The 19,490-nt window shown below is 40.9% G+C and overlaps 1 protein-coding gene across 2 annotated transcripts in view; it reads left to right on the top strand.

The window, feature by feature from the left end:
• TENM4 (teneurin transmembrane protein 4) overlaps positions 1-19,490 on the top strand; it is a 600,742-nt gene that overhangs the window by 501,939 nt on the left and 79,313 nt on the right. For both annotated transcript variants that reach the window (XM_063394390.1, XM_063394392.1), the window contains one exon: positions 12,902-13,021. In XM_063394390.1, coding sequence (XP_063250460.1) covers positions 12,902-13,021 — 120 coding nt within the window. The remainder of the gene's footprint in view (positions 1-12,901; positions 13,022-19,490) is intronic.

Below are 19,490 nucleotides of genomic sequence, written 5' to 3'. Positions count from 1 at the left end.
CTTTTTTGGTAGTCTACAGGCTGACATCATAGTCAGTGTCAGGAAAACAGCCTAATGTGTTGTTTTCCCTGATACTTCTTGCTTCCAAGGTCTTCAGGGTCCAGGAAAGCTGACAACAGTGACCCAGATTATAACCAAACAGTTATTATGTTGGAAATTGGCATCCTTCATTGGCATTCTGACAATCACAGGTACAGGATACTGAAGAGTCTGGACTTTGGATTAGTCGTTGTGATATCTTGCTGTAAAATCAGGCTTGAGAATATGAAATAGATTATACTCACAATTGCATTTTTCTGATGTATTTAACATAGCAATTCCTCAACATTTCTGCAGAGGACTCTGTATCCTTTCTGAGAGGCAAAATTTTGTTAAACACACGTGTGTTTAGTGAACTTTCCATACAACTAATGAACTATAGGAATCTTTATATTTGTACAATTAAAAAAAAAATTGCAGCTTCTCTTTAAGGGTTGTTTGCATTCAGTATACAGAGCTGGGGGAAAATAGGGGGAATTTCCAACATATATAGTGAATTTTTTTCTGAGAGTGCCAGCAGAGAACCAATAAAAAGAATGTGTCATTTAAGGTCACATAAATCCTACAGGAATTACATGTGTTTCATAGGCCTGATGATAGATCTGTATGTAGGAAGGACCTACTACCATCTGTAAATGTCCCGCCAAGGAAAGATTCAGAATTCAAAAGAAGCACCTGCCAGCATAAATGTCTGGTATGTAGGTTACTGGAGTGAGGGAATGCAAAGATTCAGATCAATAGGAAGGGTTTTAATGACTGCTTTTGATTAAATGCAGTGGAAGTAATAAAACTTGTTCTATTTAAGTTAAGATGAGGAATTACACAGAGGTAGCAATGATTTATGAGGTTTCCATTCTCAAATTATCAGCAGAGGGTGTGTGCCACTAGATATGGTCTACAGATATGTCACCTCAAGCTGTGATTATATTGCATCTCTCAAATTAAGAACCTTGATTCACAAGAGTGATTGCAAGTAACATTGAAGAACCTCAACAGAAGATATATTTTCACCTGGTCCAGTCTCATGAGTGTTGAATTGTTGAAAATGCCTACTACTCTTTTGGGATTTTAAAAGACATCACATGTTACTGTTAGTTCTTAAAGATCCTATAGATCTGGATAAATTCAACTGTTGCAAGGGTTTTCTGCTCATTTGGCTTCTCCTTGTAGTTTCAATTTCCTGTTTCACCACCCAGAAAGCTGGACCTTTGAACAGCTCCCCTGGTCACCCTGGAAATGCCAGTGCTTCAGCAGTGGTCAGTAACTGATATGTGGAGAAGCATGGTCTGGGACCATCTGGGATCCAGTTAGTCTGGCCAGGCAGCACTGCCTGTATTTGCATGTGTGGATATGCCCTTTATTCACTGGGCATGATGTAGCATTGTCACTGAAACGCCACCAGTTGCTTTTACAACAGACAGGTGATAATATCCCTGTTATCCATAGAGCTGCTCAGTGTCTCTATAAAATCACAGCAGCCACTGGGGGCAAGATGAACTGTTTTCATCACTCCTTCCAGCTGCTGGCTTAAGAGTTTGTCTGACAAGAGGGAGTTATTCTTATGGAGGGCTCCAGCATCCTACTTTAGGACAACTCTCTCCCATTGCTGCTGGGATGATTCATGAGGTCATCTCCTTCTTAGTGTAGATCAGGACTGTAGACTGAACTTCCTATATCTTCCTGTCCCAACACCATCATCCTCAGCGGGTAGGGTTGGAGTTGGATCCGTGTCATTTGCTGTGAGCAGTCCCCCATGAGCAGGCAATGCAGAGGTGACATGGATCTCTGTGTCCTGTGTGTCTGGTGTCCTGCATGGGCACCAGTGGCACAGGCACACTCATCATTCCAGTCAGGAGCTACAGCCTGCTCCTCCAGGCTTCACTGGGTCATGGCTGACTGATTATCACCCTGGGGGAACCCAGGCACATTTGCATCCCTGTCTGGCCTGTGCAGAAGAGGCAGCAGTGTGTAGGTGTTGACTGAATATCTCTGCAATATATGTCCTGAGCTTCAAAACCACAGCTTAGCCACTCTTCAGAGAAAACAGCAGTGCAGATCACCTAATGGATACAAATAAATGAATGTCTTGTGACAGCTAGCCTTTGAGTGAATTTATTATTGAATTACACTCTGGCTTTTTAAGAACAAGCTGAGCTGACAAGCTCTCTCACCAGTGCAGAGGAAAAGGAAAGACAGTGATAAATTACCCTGATGGATAAAGGCAAAGACCTTGTCTCTTCCCAAATACCAGCAATTATATATTATTCATGTTTGGGAAGAAAAAATAATCATTGCCCATATTGAAATGAGTGTTTATGATGATAAAGCAAGTAGCTAAATTAAATTCTGAATGCACAGAATGTCTTTTCACATCATTTTGATGAACAGATAACAAGTACTCCTCTACTACTTGGTCGTTCTTGTATTGATTTTGAAACCACTTACTGTTACTCTTTACTTTGTCGTTTTTAAGTCGTTCTTAGTTGTCCATCACTGTAAGGAGTAGCACAAGATGCAGTGATGTCAATAAGTTGACTATAAAGTAGGAAACATGATATATTTGTTCTCTTTTGAGGGACAGTGTCAGAAAATGGCAAGAACAGGCTAAAGTTGATCCACAGTCTTTTATGGTAAGTGTTGGCATAGGTTAAAGTGCCTCGGAAAACCATGTGTAGAATTGGATCTTTTGTAAAGAAAAACTGAAATCAGTCAATGTTGAAGTAAATGTGGTTTACATCCCTCCTTTTTTGAGACAGATTGTATATATCTACTTGCTGCCAATAGTATCAACCTGTTCTGATTACTTGGGCAGCTAGAAATAACCATCTGAGTTACATGAAACATCAGACAGCAACATCTGTTATTAGCTGCAAGAGCAGACCCCGATTGCCCTCAGGTCAGTAGTGTACACACAAAAAGTTAATTTTTATGATTTAAAATCTGATCAGAATTAACTTTGTTCTATTTTTCCCACTACTGAGTTACAAGGTATCTGTAAACATGTCACTTAACCTGCCTGTGTCCCCTCTGTGTGCCAGGCAGAACAACAAACCTTACTGGTCCAGGTGGAGAGGATTACACAGCACAGTTAGAAACTCAGAGAGACAGGTATGCTGTAAATGCCTGTGTGCAGTGTTTTACTGTGAATAAATAAATTTGGTTTATTGTCAAAGAGTTAAATTGCACTGATCTCAAGTCCCATCAAAACCAAAACTATGAATATTGATCATGGCCAAAGAAGAGCTAAGAAAATAGGGGGGAGATCAAAATATTTTTTTCAGAATGTTTTGGTAGTCCGTCTGGTCAGTCCTAAGTGATTTCGAAGAATATTGCTATGTTTTCTTATATCCTTGAGGGAGTTTGCCCAGAGAAGCTGTGGCTGCCCCATCCCTGGAAATATTCAAGGCCAGGCTGGATGGGGCTCTGAGCAACCTGGTCTAGTGGAAGATGTCCCTGCCCATGGCAGAGAGTTGGAACTGTATGGTCTTTAATGTCCCTTCCAACACAAACCATTCCCTGATTCCATGAGTAAAGCATCTTCTCTTTTCTTTTCATGCATTTCACACATTTTCACACATTTTGTTCCATTCATGGAGGGCTGTGGGTTCACCCCAGCAGATCTTTCTGAGGTTTCTTCCCAAAGAAACCAAGGTGCTCTGTCTTTTCTGTATTTTTCCATCAAGGAAAGTGTAACTTTGATACAGGGACATGAAAAACACTTTAGTTGAAGACAAAGTTAGAGGTCAAAGAACCAAAAGTTATCAGGTGTAGCTTTATCCTGATGATTCTCCTGAGCTGCCTAGTCCAGCCCATGGCCCTGGCCCAACTCCAGCCAGAGTTCCAGGCAGTTCCTTCAGCAGCAGGAAATTCTCTGGGTCAGATGCACCCACTGAACGCAGGCACCCGGATGCGATGCGGGAGCTTAGGGAGCACAGCAGCTCCGTGGGTTAGGGCAGCTTGGAATGCTTCCTCTGTTTAAAACTGTGTCATGGAGATAACACAGCATCCAGTGTTCTGAGGGTGAGCACTCGTGGCACAGAACAGTACCTACATAAATGGAAACAAGGTCGTATTTTTCCATATTTTAAACCAAGCTAACACAGCAAGTCTTAAACCCTCTTCTTCCCAGCATTATTTTCTTCCAAAGGCATCAGTCTTCTTTTGATGCTTTCTACTTAAATGAACTCCTTATTAGGTGCAAGTCATAGCTTTTTGAAATACAGAATAACAAGGAATTTTTAAAAACTTACTGTTTTTTATTTTGGTAATTAATCCGTTCAAGAGGGATTAAGAGCAAAGCATACTTTTAAGGCTTGCCTTTCCTATGTACAGGGCTTATTTTTTTTTCCAATGTTTGACATCTGATTTTGAGTTTAGCATAACATTATTCCCATTAGTAAATTAATGCAATATATGCAGCTAGTTACATCAACTTTGTGGAATTTGTACCTGCAGGACTTCATGAAAGCAAAGCTCCTGTCCATATTTATGTTCTTTCCCATAACATAGATAATGTAACCGTGATGTTATTATATTCCTCTTTTGTAAATGTCAGTAAAAGGAATTTGGTTGGACTCAATGATCTTCAATGTCCAACCTTAATGATTCTGTAATTCTGTAAATCCTGTGAACAGTCATTGGAGAACCTGGGCTGCAGCTTTTTAAAAATATTTTTAGAACATTAGATATTTATGACCAAGCACAAAGGAAGGAGTAGGATCTTCCTAGTGTGATTAGGGCATGCTTCCAGGGCCCAGCAAGGCAGCTGACAGAAACCCTGCACCATCCTGCACCTGGAATTAAAAGGTCTCTGGTGATACCTGTGTCCCAAGGAGCTCTTGGAGTGTGCAGAAATAGCTCAATTAGGAGGTTTTTTCATGCTTGCAAGTTGTGAAGTCTTGAGATTTAAGTACCTCCCAGATTACAGAGGTACTGATGTGCACTTTTGAATTTAGGAGTCTAAACTATGGTGTAGATGTTGATGCATTCTCTTGGTCTGCATGTAGATATTTGATTAGTATTTATTCAGTACTTAAGTTACTTTCCTCTGAAAAAGCTGCCTTGTCAGGAAGAATCTGTCCTTTGAGTGTGACATTTATTTGCTAAATTGGTTAAAACTTCCTATATAAAAAAGCAGTTTTATAATCCCAGACATAAAATCTTTTATATTTTATTGGACATTTTTTCCTAATTCCTTTGATTGTTATCAATCTATCAGAAATCTTATATGTAAAGAACTTTCCCTATGATCATCAAAAGAGAGATCATTTTGTAATTAACCTGGAAATAATGTATTTTTCCTCCTGTCTGCTGGATTTTGTTTTCATGGTGCCTCAGATTCAATGAAAGGCAGTGCTTTTATTCCCGTTCTTCTGCAGAGCTGAATATGTGACCAGAGCTTACAAATTAAATTTGAAATGTAAAATGCTGTAATAATACAGAACTACTAAGTTCTGCAGTCATTTTTAGTGAAGACTTGACGTGAATACACTATTCATCTCCAAAACTTACTGCAGCATAAAGTCTTTATCTCTCATAGAAATAATGGCTATAAAATGACTTCTGAAAAATCATGAAACAAGCACAATTCAGTATTAGGTGGAAAAATTATCTTGCACCTTATATACTACTGGACACTTGATTTGAATTGTACAGACCAAAAAAATATGACTGTCGTTCTGTTTCTTTGATATCTTATGCAAAGCAAGAGAGTGTTTCTTTGGTTTTACTGGAGAAAAGGAGTCATCAACTCCTAAACCATTAGTCAGTCACATTGTGAGCAAAAGAATTCTTCACTGAAACTGCAGTAAAGCACAACTCAACTTTATTATGTGTTGCATTTCCTATAAAACTGTGTTCTAAAATACTTTCATTTAAACAGTTGGAGCCAGTTTTACTATTTCACAGACGTCATCAGCATCTTTTCCTTTGCTGTAGCCTTCCCATATCCCTTACGCTCCCACCTTACCATTACAGCTCAGCTGAGAAATCTTGAGGTGTAAAAGCAGTGAGTCAATGAGGCATAGAGGCACAGGATGCTTTGGATGGCAGGAGGGGCATCTCTTTCCAAGAGTGGCCAGATTGCTTGGCAGATCAGAGAGGAAGATTTATGTCATAAAGAGAAAGGATACACATCGAGAAGGTGAATAATGTTCAATTCCTGGGAGAAGTTTTCAAAGCAATAAGGGCCTGAGTCTTTCAAGAACGGAACCAATAAGGAATTCTTGTGAGAGCTATGATCAGGGAGTTTCTCAAAGTGGTAGGTGGTCCTCGAAGCACATTTTGTTACCAAGCTGTCATGCAAAAAAGATACCTCCTTTTCCTTTTGGAGGAGCTACAACCAGCAGTCACTGCTGAAAAAAGATGATGCCCAAGGAGAGGTTCAAGAACCATCAGCCTGTAAGTCTTCAAAGAACAGAATGGAGTCAGGTGCATGCAGTGGGAAGCCTGAGAAACTGAAAAATTGGTCACAAAACAAAACACAAAGTTCTTGCATGTATAATAAAAATATCAGATGAAGAAGACTCATTGGTTTGATACTGTCAAGTTAGACCAGTTCTAGAGGCAGTAAGAATAAAATCTGCATCTAGAGATGTTACTATAAATATTGATTAATAAGCACTTCTCTTTTGACTTCAAATACCAATTTCATTAGCCACATTTATAAAAGTATCTGAGCATTATATGGCTTTTTCCCCTGTCCTTCTTCAGACAATTTAAGTAATGGGTTTTCACTGGTGCTTTTCATTCACTTGGCTTTGCTGTGTCTTTAATGGAATATCTAAATACTGTAGAAAGCTTCTTGCAAAAGGTTAACAGCTAAGGACCATGCCCACATAATCATCAGCATCTCCTGATCCTTCAGAGATGAGACCTTTTAAGTACCTTCACTGAGTAGGTTAAACAAACAGGGCAGGTGCAGTTTCTTGCAGCAGACAACTTAGACTTGACTTTCCTCTACTGATTCTGTTCAGAGCTCTTATCCTTCTCCAGGGTCCCTGTTCCATGAGTGACTCACAAAGCAGAATGTCAGGATCTGTCAGTGCCACTTGGCAGGTCCCCATCTGGGATATGGTCAAGCATCAGTGCATTTAGCCCCTTTGTCACACTGACACCGGCATTCTGGTGCTTGCCTTAGTGTAAACGCCACAGATGAGCCTCATCAGTTATTTAGAATTATAGAATATTTGGGGGTGAAAGGGACCTTTAAAGGCCATCTAAGCCCCTGCCATGAGTAGGGACATCTTCATCTGTATCGAGTTGTTCAAAGCCCCATCCAGCTTGGCCTCAAATGTTTCCTGGGATGGGGCAGCCACAACCTCTCCACACAGCCTGTGCCCGTGTTTTGCCATCCTTATCATAAACTGCTTCTTCCTTAAATCTAGTGTGAATCTCACCTCTTTTAGTTTAGAACTTATTATTCCATTTCCTATAGCATCAGGCCCTGCTAAATCCAGCAGGATTGATTGTATTCCAGCTGCCCAACATGTGCCAAACCCTTTCAGAAACTCACTTGTGCTGTCCATGATAGCATGGGGGTCTTTCTGGATAACTGCTCTTCAATTTTGGTTTCCTATATAAGTGTGCCTTTTTTTGTTTTAACAAGGAGACCTTCAGAAGGATCATCTGCATTCTTTTTCCTTACAGTACATAGGTTTTGACTTTAAGCTTTTCTTACAAGTAAATTGAACTAAAAAAGCCAGACAGATTGACTCAGTTCAAGGAAAGACTGTCAGGAGGTTTCTCTCCACAGTTAAGAGGCAAGTGGGCAGGGTTGTTTTTACAGACAGTTTTTGAGGGAAATACTGCCACAAGCAATGAACTTGAACGTCTCTGTGTTCTGATCTTTCCTCTTCTTCTTTTGTCCTTCATCTGCCAGCTCAGGCATTTTCTCTCTGTCCGTGTGTCTGATCATGATGCCCTTAGCTTTTACCTGGCATTCTACCAAGTGCTCTGTCTGTCCTGATACAAGACTGCCCTGAGGTTGTTTAACATTAGACAGGTGCATTTAACCCAAAATGCACGACGTAGATTTTGCTTTATCCTCTCTTACTCTCAAGCAAAAAGGCCACAGCCAAGGCTAAAGACAAGAGATTGTGGCACATCTGTACTTCTAGGCACTTATCAGACTGAGCTGATCACAGCAGAGTGCCAGGAAAATGTAAAAATCCCTATGCAAGGGATTATCAGATTACTGCATTTATTTTTCTTATATCTCTATAAGGAAGGGATTCTTATTTTGCAGGTGGAGTAACGAGACATAAACAGACCAGCTGACATGACTGGTGTCACACAGAAAGGCTATAGACATTTTTCATTAACAATATTCTTACCAATGAACTGTAACTTTCTGGATTTTTGTTCTATGGAACTCTGTTGAAATTTTATCCTGAGCAGAAGGATAAATCCTATATATGTGTGTGTGTATTTATATATACCAATAAAATATGAAAGTGGTAAGTTCAAAGAGATTCATAATGTCAAATTAAAATATTTATTATTAATAACTTGGCTGAGGATGGCTAAGCAGTCATGATAACCATTTTCACACATTGAAACCTTTAAAGGAGAAGGTCCAGTGAGGTATGTTGGAAGTATTTTGAGGAGCAACAGAAATTAATCGGAGTGAGATTACCCATGGCACCTATCCTCAGTCAGGGAAATCAAGGCAATACATTTCTTACAGAAAAAGTGGGATTTAGGATGCATGGAATTTTCTTCTTATGGTGAAAAATGCTTAGCAGAAACAGTATTTTTCCTTTATGCCAGTCACAATGTCACCAGAAAACATCTGAGTAAAGCATGTTGGAAGGACCAATGTCTAAGATGTGAGACACTGGATCAGAGTTAGTGTTGAAGACAAATCTTTAATGTGCTGCCATGAGGTGAAATGGCTTTTGTGGAATTTAGTTTTCTGGCTTCTGTTCTAAGGCTGGTTTGGCCTGCTTGAATTTTGTTGACAATCTGTCAAACTTCATTTGTCTGTGAGCAATAGGAATGTTAAGGCATTAGTGTACCCCTGTCTGTTTTGCCACTGTGGCCCAGATCTTACCAGAAAGACTTAATTTAATTTTCTTGGGAATAAAAGATAACTTCACAAAGCAATGGTGTCAAATTGATTCACCATCTGGCATTGTAAGTAGCATTTTGAAATGATTTGGTCATTCAAGCAAGATTTTATGGACAAATAAAAAAATAAAAAAGGAAAAGTCTAATTACAGAAGAGGGAAAATGGAGACTGCTTTTCCTTGTAAAACAAGAATCCGTACAGTCTCATGTAACAGTAGTGAAGGAAACAAAACAAACAAACAAAAACAAACCAAAAACCAGAGGCAATAGGTAGAATCTATTAATAATTTAATGAAAAGATGAGGCTCAAGCTACAAGAAATTGAATTTTGTTCAACTGCAGAAAACACTCTGAACTAGCAGGCCTGGACTGATGGAATAAATCTCTTCTATTAACATGAGAGATAATTTTATGTAAATGTATTTGGAGACCTTCTAGCAGAGCTGAGCATCTTAGCAGTACCACTTAACGTCTTTGCTAGGTAATTGCATTTAGACCAAGGTCAACTGAAGGAAATAGCTGACTAAATTAGCATTAACCATGTTCCTGGGGGACTTGGGGCATTGTAGACACTCGATCTTGCCTCCAGAAAGGACATGTTGACACTGGAGAAGCCAGCTGCTTCCAATGTACTGTGTTTTATTCATGTGGGGCAAATTTTATCACCCAGGGAAGAAGATTTGAGACTCATCAGGGACAGTCTGGGCTTGAGTTTTCCTCCAGTTTCCATCTCTATCTCTTTTAAATGTATTCAAATTCATGCATCTTGCCCCAGCTTCTTTTTATCGCTGTGGGTTGGGAATGATGTCCCCATAGCAGTAACATCTTTCCTTAAAGCATGGAAATAAAGCAATGGTTATAGTCCTCAGGAGGGAGGGGTTGCAGCTGGGTTTGTTGACGAGCTGCTTCTCTGAGAAGAGACAGCCTCCAGATCCATGAGCACGTAGGTGTGCCAGTGGAGTTGGATGACTGCTGGGAAGCATCATCCAGAATGGGAACTAAGTCTCTTTCCAAAGGAGGGGTGTCAAATACATTTTCTACAGCTGCCAAGGTGAGAGGAAGCTCTTTGGTTGTCCACCTTGTGCTGGTGCTTGTTGTAGAAGCAGTTGTCAGTGATATGTAACAGAGCAGATGCTTGTGGATATAAAGCACATCCCCCATTTACTGAGCCGAGGGTCTAGGCCAGTCTGCTTGCACTGTTACTTAGAGCTATAAAACTGCCTGGACGTGTGTTGTGTGTAGGGCAGCAGGAGAGACACCTGCAGCATGTCTTTTTTAATCTGCTTGCTTTGACCTCTTGGAAGAAAAAAAAACAGGTGAAAGTGTTCTTCTTGGGTTCATAAAAATATATGATCTTGTTCTTACTATTTTAAAACATTTGCAGATGCAGTGTTTACTTGAATATGTGGTACAGAACACCGATTCCTTTGTACTCAGGTCTTAGTATTCATGAAACAGTTTGCAGTGATTCCACAAAATGTGCAGCCCATTTGATGAGAAGCTGAGAGAAGGCAGTTTCAAACCCATCATGTGGTCACTCTGAAGGATGGAAAAGAAGATAGAGCAGAGTGGAGCAGATCATGAAAAAATCTGGGAAGAGAAAGCCTGGGTTCTGCTGTTGGCTCAGACATGTACTCAGACACATTCACTGTACACAAAAATTGCACTGCAGATGGTGACCTGTTGGCTTCATTGGGGTTATTCCAAGCACTGACATTTTTCCAAGCATATTCCATGGCATCATGATCCTTTTGAGTTATGCTCTACCTGTGTATTAGACAGTGATGTGCATAATACTGTACTGGATCACTGTTTTGCAGTTGTTGTATATGGAAAGTTGAGTTAGAGCCCTTAATGGGAGAAGCATAGAAGTATTAAAGATAATTATTCCTCCCATTAGCCCTATTCCCGAAAATGTTCAAGGCCAAGTTAGATGGAGCTCTGAGAAAACCAGTCTAGTGGAAGCCAGGCAGATTGGAACTAGATGAACCTTAATGTCCCTTCTAGCCCAAACCATTGTAGGATTGTAGGATTATTAGCTCCAAATTTAGTCCAAGTCTTTTCCTACATGACTCCTAAGAAGTCAGTGATGATACATCAGAGAAAACTCAGTGACATAAAAATCATTTCCAGTATCTAATTTTCCTGTGACCTATTCCAAAATTATATATGAATATAGTGACATCTTAGATTGCAGACACATTTTGGCATTGCTGTGGTAATTTCTGATAATATTAGAGCTCTCCATTTGGATCATCAGGAATTTTGTTTAAGACTCCCTGGCAAATGGTCTGTTTGCTGTACTGTGGAATGTAAAAATTGTGCAGCTTTTATTAAACAGAAATTATACTTTATCTCCTTGCATTATACAATCTCAGATTTTTAGGTAGACTGTAAGAAAATAACTGTCTCTTTCCCTAATGATCTGTGCTTATGAAATCATCTCTACACAACATTGCAGAAATCATCCTTTGCCTCAGTGAACCAGCAAAGCACCATTACTCCGTTGAAGTGCAGCTGGGATGATTTACTCTAGCTGAGATCTGGTTCTGCAGCTGGAGAAACATTGGCTTTCGATCTCTGCTCTCCAGCAGGACAGCAGTTGGGAAAATTATTCATTGGGTCACGTTAGCACACTGACACTACAATTTGCTGTTGCTGCTCAGAAAAATAGTTACCTTCAGCCAAAAATTGGGTTCAGACACTCCTGCAGACATGTGATGTTTTGTCTTTATGGGAAGCTCCTAAGGTAGCAATGTAGTAATGACTTAGAAGTCTGGAAACAGACTTTGGAATGAGAACCGAGAAAATTTGTCTTTGGCTTTACTGCAGGTTTTCTGACTGACCTTGGACAACTGAAAATCATTCCATGTTTTATTTCCTCTCTCTGTAAAATACCAATCTGGCTGTATTAATCAGTGTTTGTAAAGATCCTTGAAATCCTTAGATAAAAGAGCGTATTACAGATCACAGAGTAGTTGGAATAGATGTAGCCTATAAAATGGTGCAATCTGCCGAACTTGGGAAGAAAAAGCCCATCCTATTAGTGTGCTCAGCTCTCCAGGCAGATTGTAAAGAAGCTCTCTGAACCTGGCAAATTATCTGTCATGGTTTTCCCAAATGGGAAAGAAATGAGCTGCCAATCCTTGGTCAGGATCTTCTGTGGCTTTTGTGCCTTAAATATGTCCGTGTACTGCACGATAATTTTCTGTTCTCTTTGATTTTAAAATGCACCTTGCTTTTAATTAGGACAATACTCTTAGGACATTACTGGTTAGGAAAAGGTTCTTCAGTCAGGGTGGTTGGGCACTGAACAGGCTCCTGAGGGAGTGTTGTGGCACCAAGCCTGCCAGAATTGCAGAAGTGTTTGGACAACGCTTTCAGAAACGTAGTATAATTTGAGGACTGCTTTGTGCCGGACCAGGAGCTGGGCTCAGTGATCCTTGTGAGTGCCATCCATCACAGGAGATTCTATGATTCAGTGAAATTCCAGTGTGACGATGTGAATCCTACAGAAGTTTATACTTCATGAAGTACGTGCTGCAGCAGTTTCTTTTATATAGTAAAGTAATTGTAAACCTCACTTTGAGTATCAAAGGTTTTTACACATCACCTGAGAAAGCCTTCAAGGGCAGCATCTCACCATCAAAATACACAGCATGGCCTCCAGATTTACAGGTTGTAAAGGTCATGGCTTTCTAATCCACAGGAATTTGCAGCCACATCAGCAGAGGGAAAAACTGCATTTGTCAAAAAGACTTACTATTTCTTACAATTTTTCTCCTTCTTGCAGACATGCATGTGTGATTCGAGGCCAGGTGATGACAGCAGATGGGACCCCTCTAGTTGGAGTGAATATCAGCTTTGTCAACAATCCTCTGTTTGGATACACAATCAGCAGACAAGATGGCAGGTAGGATGTCTGTGTGGGATTTACAGAGTTCAGTCAGCTGTAACAGCATTATTGCCATGACCACTAAAGAGAGCATGTTTATTGTTGATGCCTTTTGAGGATGTTGGTGCATTATTGTTGGTTGTTTCGGGGCTACATTTGGCTGGTGAGCATCCCCAGTGCTGTTCCTTGCTGTTCAATTCCAGGGCCAGTCTTGTTCAGTGTATTTATCAATGGTCTGATGCAGGAGTTAAATGCACCATTAGCAAGATACTGATGGTACCAAACTAGGAGGTGCTCTTGATGCTCCTGAGGGACAAGAGACCTTGCACAGAGATCTAGATAGATTGGAGCATTGGGCTGTGATGAGTGGGATGAATTTTAAAAAGTCAAAATGCTGGATTTTCTGCACCTGGAACAGAGTAACACCTGGCACAAGTATAAACTGGGAGAGGAGTGGCTGGAGAACAGCCCTGCAGACAGGGATCTGGGGATGCTAGCCAGAAGCAGCCAAATAGAAGCTGTTAGAGCCCAGTGTCTCAGCAGCCAAGAAGGCAAACCCCATCCTGTGGTGTATCAAACACAGCATGACCAGCCAGTCAAAAAGGTGGTTGTCCTGCTGTATCCAGGGTTGGTGCGGCCTTGCCCAGAACACTGCGTGCAGTTCTGGGCCCCACAATTTAAGAAGGGTGTTCAGGTCCCTTAATGTGTCCAAGGAGGACAAGAAAGTGGTGACCAGACTGGAAGGAATATCCTATGAGCAGCATCTAAGGACTCTGAGCTTCTCCAGTTCAGAAAAAAGGAGACTTGAAGGGTGACCTCATTGCTTCGCACAGCTTCCTGAGGAAGGGGTGTGGAGAGAGAAGTGCTGAGCTCACCTCCTTGCTATCCACTGATAGGAATCATGGGAATGATTCAAAACCACACCAAGGGAGGTTTAGACTGGACATGAAGAAATATTTCTTAACTGAGAAGGTGCTTAAACACTGGGACAGGGTTCCAGTTAAGGCAACTTCCCTGTCCAACCATCCACAAGCTGCTCTGGCAGTCACACTCACACCACTTGAGCTGGGACTGAGGCTTTTTTGCAGCTACACCCCACACTCACAGTCACACCAGGGTTCCTTACCTGCTCCACCTCAGTTTCCCATAGCAGTGTCGCAGATATCCAGATCCCTAAAAAAATTTAATCTTGGTGCAATAACTAAATCACAAAATAATAGCCCAAGCTGGTGCCCACAAGGAGGGACCCCGGACAAAGGAAACCCTGAGCTTTTATCCCCTCACAGTCTAAGCATGGGAAAGTGTGGAGTCATCGGCTTCTGTCGTGTCTCCGTGGAGGCACTCGGCAGTTCCCTGCCTCTTGCCTCTTGTCTTTGGCTTGGCCTCCTGCCTCGCAAGGAGCTCAACCTGCATCTCACACTGCAGTTGCACACCAAGCTACCTGCACCAAATGTAATCTCAGCATTCCTAGAGAAAGTTCGATGCCCCAAGCCTGTCAGTGTTTAAGGGGCGTTTGGACAATGCCCTTAATTACATGGTTTGATTTGATCAGCCCTGAACTGATAAGGCAGCTGGACTTAATGATCCTCGTACTTCCCTAACAAATGAATAGCTTCTCTTCTCTTCTCTTCTCTTCTCTTCTCTTCTCTTCTCTTCTCTTCTCTTCTCTTCTCTTCTCTTCTCTTCTCTTCTTCTCTTCTCTTCTCTTCTCTTCTCTTCTCTTCTCTTCTCTTCTCTTCTCTTCTCTTCTCTTCTCTTCTCTTCTCTTCTCTTCTCTTCTCTTCTCTTCTCTTCTCTTCTCTTCTCTTCTCTTCTCTTCTCTTCTCTTCTCTTCTCTTCTCCTCTCTTCTCTTCTCTTCTCTTCTCCTCTTCCCATTATTTATTATTAACTTTGTGATATCACCTAGAATCTTTAGCCAGCAATTTGGTAATGCAGTGCCCATGCATATAAAAAAAAGGATGTCTCCTGCTCTCCTGCTTCCAGCAGCTCTATTCTTGCTAATTCATGTTGAAATGATTAGGAAGAAGTCATTAAGATTACGGTTGTGTTAGAGGCAAAATCTGAGCAATCATGCTCAACCGAAACAAAAACAGTGCAAATTGGGAATGTCTTTCATCTTATCTTTTGTTTGTCAGTGCTAATTGGCTCCCTTTCTTTTAAGAACAAAAACGTAACAGAAGGGATTCCAGCTGCATATGCTCTACGTATTGACTACTAACCATTAGCACTTGGGAGGGGATTTATGGATTTTAGCACCTTTCCAATCCACAGCTTTCATTTGAGTTGGCCAGAGAAACAGAATTGTAATGAAAAAGAGGAACATGTGCTAGCAACGTGTGCTTGATGCTGTCCTGTTCACACTCAGGGATGTTTGCACCTATTGTAACACTGACTGATGGGAGGCTTTCCAAGAGATGCTCCAACTCTTCTATGTTACGACAATAAACTGCAGATGATAAAGAGGCATTCCAGGAAAAGGACATCCCTGGAGCTGTTGTCTCTTACTGCCAGTAGCTTAGGCATTACTGCAAAAAGGAGAAAATTTGAACATTTGTTCTTAAGGGTATCTCTGGCAACCTTACTGAACCTACTTTGTGGGAAAGCAAGATCCAAACCATACACTCATGATCAGTTTGCTGTGTATGGACCAGCACAAAGTCTGTGTCCAGTAGAACAGATAAATATGACTAAAAGATTCCTGGACAACAGTGCCTGTCATAACCTTCTGTTCTGTCTGTTTCCTTGTATGTGTACAACACTCATGATTACTGTGTGTAATCATTCATTTAGGTTACAAGTACTGCAAAGAGAGAAACCATCTCTTTGTTTTGCAGTTGTGCTGTACCTAGCACAGAGGGGCTTTATTGTAAACTGGACCTCTAGCCAGCAAACATGTAAGCTAAAGGGACAGAGCATGGAGATTACTGCTGCTATCCAGGCTCCAGACCTTTGTAATATTCAAGAAACTACTTCTTGCTGATTCTTGGGTGGTGCAAGGTAAATCCCCCCTGCTATAAATCTACTTCTGACAGTTCAAGCTAGGGATGCTCCTTCAGTGCTCCTTCATGTTGTGTGCTGAGCATGGGCACGGGGCAGAAAGCAGTGCAGCCAGAGCATCAGTATGCTCCATCAGGCTTCAGTGGATTCCTGGTTCCTTGGAGTGGCTGCCAGGCTCCAGAAGCCAAATTAGTTTCAAGGACCTTAGGGCTGCAGTTTGCTGACTCAGCCCCCAGGAGACACTCAGCTCTAAGTGATAAAAATGACGGAGATCAGCTGTCTCAGAGCAAGAGATCTGTGACCAAGTGGGATTCATCCTAAAGCTGTGATTTCTGTAGGCAGCTGGTGGGGGTCAGTGTAAGCCCAGACTCTGTGCTGTCAGCTCTTCTGATTTCACTTTCTTCACCTTTCTCTCAAGTCAATCTGCTTCTACAGAAACCTGGTGCACAAACATCAAACAAATTGTCCAATTGCAATGGTGACCCTCCAGAATAATGAATATACCTTCCAACTTGGCTAAGGGATACATGCAGGTATTTTCTCCAGTGAACAGGCACATCACTGCATCTATGTACTCTGTAGGTGCTCTATGGACAAAAGCCACTTGTCCATAAATGGACAAGTTAAAGAACACCAAAATCTCTAGAACCATGGAATGGGTTGGCTTGGAAGTGACCTTAAAGATCATCTAGTTCCAACTCCCCTGCCATGAGCAGGGACAACTCCCACTAGACTAGGTTGCTCAAAATCCCATGAAATCTGTCCTTGAGTGCAGTGACTTCCTCAGTGGTCTGTAAATTATCTTGAACTATTTAAGACCATTCAAGCTAAAATTTGTCAGGGCAGAAAATGTTGTCAGACATCCCTAATTTCTAATCCCAGCCTCACTGCTGATTTAGTGGGTACCATTAGATGCATCTCTTGACCTTCCCAGTCCAGTGAGCCAGCCTGTGAATGGGAGTTAATATTTACTTGCCTTCCTTATTGATTGTTATAGTATTTATTTAATACTATTTGTAAAGCACTTTCAAAATAATGTAAAGAATTTGTGCTATTCCAGTTTCTATTATCTTTTTTATGGGTTTGAGTAATTTTTTTAATGGAGCGTGACATCTCATCAGCTTTTGTACAGCAAAGTTTTCATGTGATTCAGTCAACTTTGTTTTAAGAAATTGATGCTCTTAGTCAAGAAGCAAATTCTCCTGATGCAGAATAGCTGGCTGCATGCATTCCCAGTCCAGAGCAGTGCATACAGAGTCATCTCTCCCATCTTCAGTGACATTCTGGTTTGGAGAATAAATGGAAGCACACATGCAAGCAGTTACCGTGTTCCAGGGGTCATGAGATAACTGCATAAAACTCAGCAGGGTTATTATCTGGCCTATTCACCATAGGAATATCTATTCTTGAAAATGTGCACTGAGTTGCCTTAAATTGATTTAGTAAATCAGTTTACTGATAGCAGGGAAATAAGTGGGGTTTTAAAGTAAGGGAATTTAAAGATACAATTGCATCAGTTTAGCTAGATTGGTTCCTAAGCTGATTTTGTTGCTCCAGGTTTTGGGGTTTTGGGGTTTCTTTTTGGCATGATAAAATTTCCAAATGAGTCAGTAAAATTTCAATTTTAGAATTACAGTGAACTAAATTTTTCACCTCTGTAAGAGGGCTCAGTTTATTCCAAGTCTCCTATTACAATGCACAGATACAGCCTGAAATAGTGAAACTCGGGTCCTGTTTAAGTCACATTCCTTAGACTGAGCAAACTTTTATAACTTCAAGGCTTGCATGTGTTCTTAGCCTAATTACTGCAACAGAGACTTTGTTTATATAACAAGACATGAATATAAAATGACAACTCTCAAGCTACTCTGTTGTATGCATTTCTCTGTAAAGCAAAGTTAACAGACAGTTCAAAGTATTGGTACTGGATTATACACCACGTTTTTAAATAAAGCTTTAAATTTGGTTAAAGTGGTAGTTTAGAGAGACTGCAAGTCCTCAGTATCCCTGGGTTGTAGGAACAGTGTTAATAAAACAGTAAGAAAGTCTCCAGACTTTTTCCACATTGTATTCAGCAGCTTTGGCATGGCTTTCTCAGAAATACCAAAAACATGACCTTTCAGAGAAAAGAGGTGAAAAAGGGTTGCACTTTCCTGTGGGTTTTTTTATTTTTTTGAGCCTGCTTTGGATAAATAGATAGTTTCATCCTTTGGCTTGTCTCTCCAGAGTCTTTAAAGAAAAACAACAAAATTACTACCACACGTATGATTTTTACAGAGTGATAAAAAATACATCAGATATGAGCAGCAAAAACGGAAATAAAATTATCTCATTCCTTCAATCCTGGGACAGTTTTCCTTTTGTTCAATTTAATTTCACCAAGGGAAACTGGGAGGTATTTTCAGTTTGTTTTTTTCTGTTTGGTTTTGGTTTTATGTTTTGTTCAGTTCATCAAGGTAACTTGAAAGCTGCACACTGGGACTCTGGTAAAACCAGCTTGCGAGCAACACTGCTTGCTAAAAAATACTGCTAAAAATGGTTCTGTTTTCACAGCTGCTGGAGCCTGTCATGGAGGTGGTGCTTGCCCTTCTGCATCCTGTTTTGGGGATGCAGGAGAGGCCAGGACATCTCCCCCCAGCAGATTCCCATCCCTGATCCAGGCTCAGTGAAGCCAGAGGGATAAAACAGAGGTGTTTTCAAATAAAACTTCTTTCAACTTGCCTACAAACTTGTTGAGAATCATTTGTAATGTTTATTTCTTCCCTCTTGTTGGCCCATTCGTTCCTGGATTCATGCAGAGCAAGCATCTCCCTCCCAGCTGAAGGACTTGCCAAATGCTAATTGACTGTTAAAAACATTCACATCAGGGTACAAACGTGGTGCAGCTTTGCTGGCAGGGACCAGCAAGTTACTCCTCAGGCTGCTGCAAGCCAAGCTCCATAGGTGTGGGAACGTGATGCCCCAACTCGAGTGGTAGAATAAACACGGCTTTGGCTTTTTGAAGTGCTTTTCACTTCCTCTCATGGACTCAATTCAACAGTCTTTAATGAATAACCTTCTTTTCATAATTCTGTTTCCTAAATGGCACCTCAGTCCATCAGCTGTGAAATATAAAATGTTCCCCCAAAAAATTGCTTGACAAAGACTTTTTTAGAAATAGTTCATGCCCATTGTTGCTCCTCTGGGGTTTTTGCACCCAAACTGAAAGTCTCACAATTAATTTTAAAAAATATTTTTTAGATACATTTTCATCTTCTTTCCTACCATGAATCCATGGTAAGATACAAGGTGCATCAAGTCTGGCTTTGGGCAATCAGAGTGTTTCCAATCCCCATTCTCATGCAGAGAAGCACTTAAGCTCCTAATTCTTTAAGCACATGAGCAGCTCTGCTGAAACCAGTGAGCCTGATCACGTGCATAAACTCTCAGTAAGAGTGTCATACAGCAGTACCAAGCATGAAAGTGAGGAGCAGGGGTGAGAAAACTTTC

The sequence above is a fragment of the Prinia subflava genome, chromosome 3 (genome assembly GCF_021018805.1).
Source record: "Prinia subflava isolate CZ2003 ecotype Zambia chromosome 3, Cam_Psub_1.2, whole genome shotgun sequence".
NCBI classification, from domain to species: domain Eukaryota; kingdom Metazoa; phylum Chordata; class Aves; order Passeriformes; family Cisticolidae; genus Prinia; species Prinia subflava.
The sequence above is the reverse complement of the archived record's forward strand: the minus strand, read 5'-3'. Positions and strand labels throughout refer to the sequence as shown.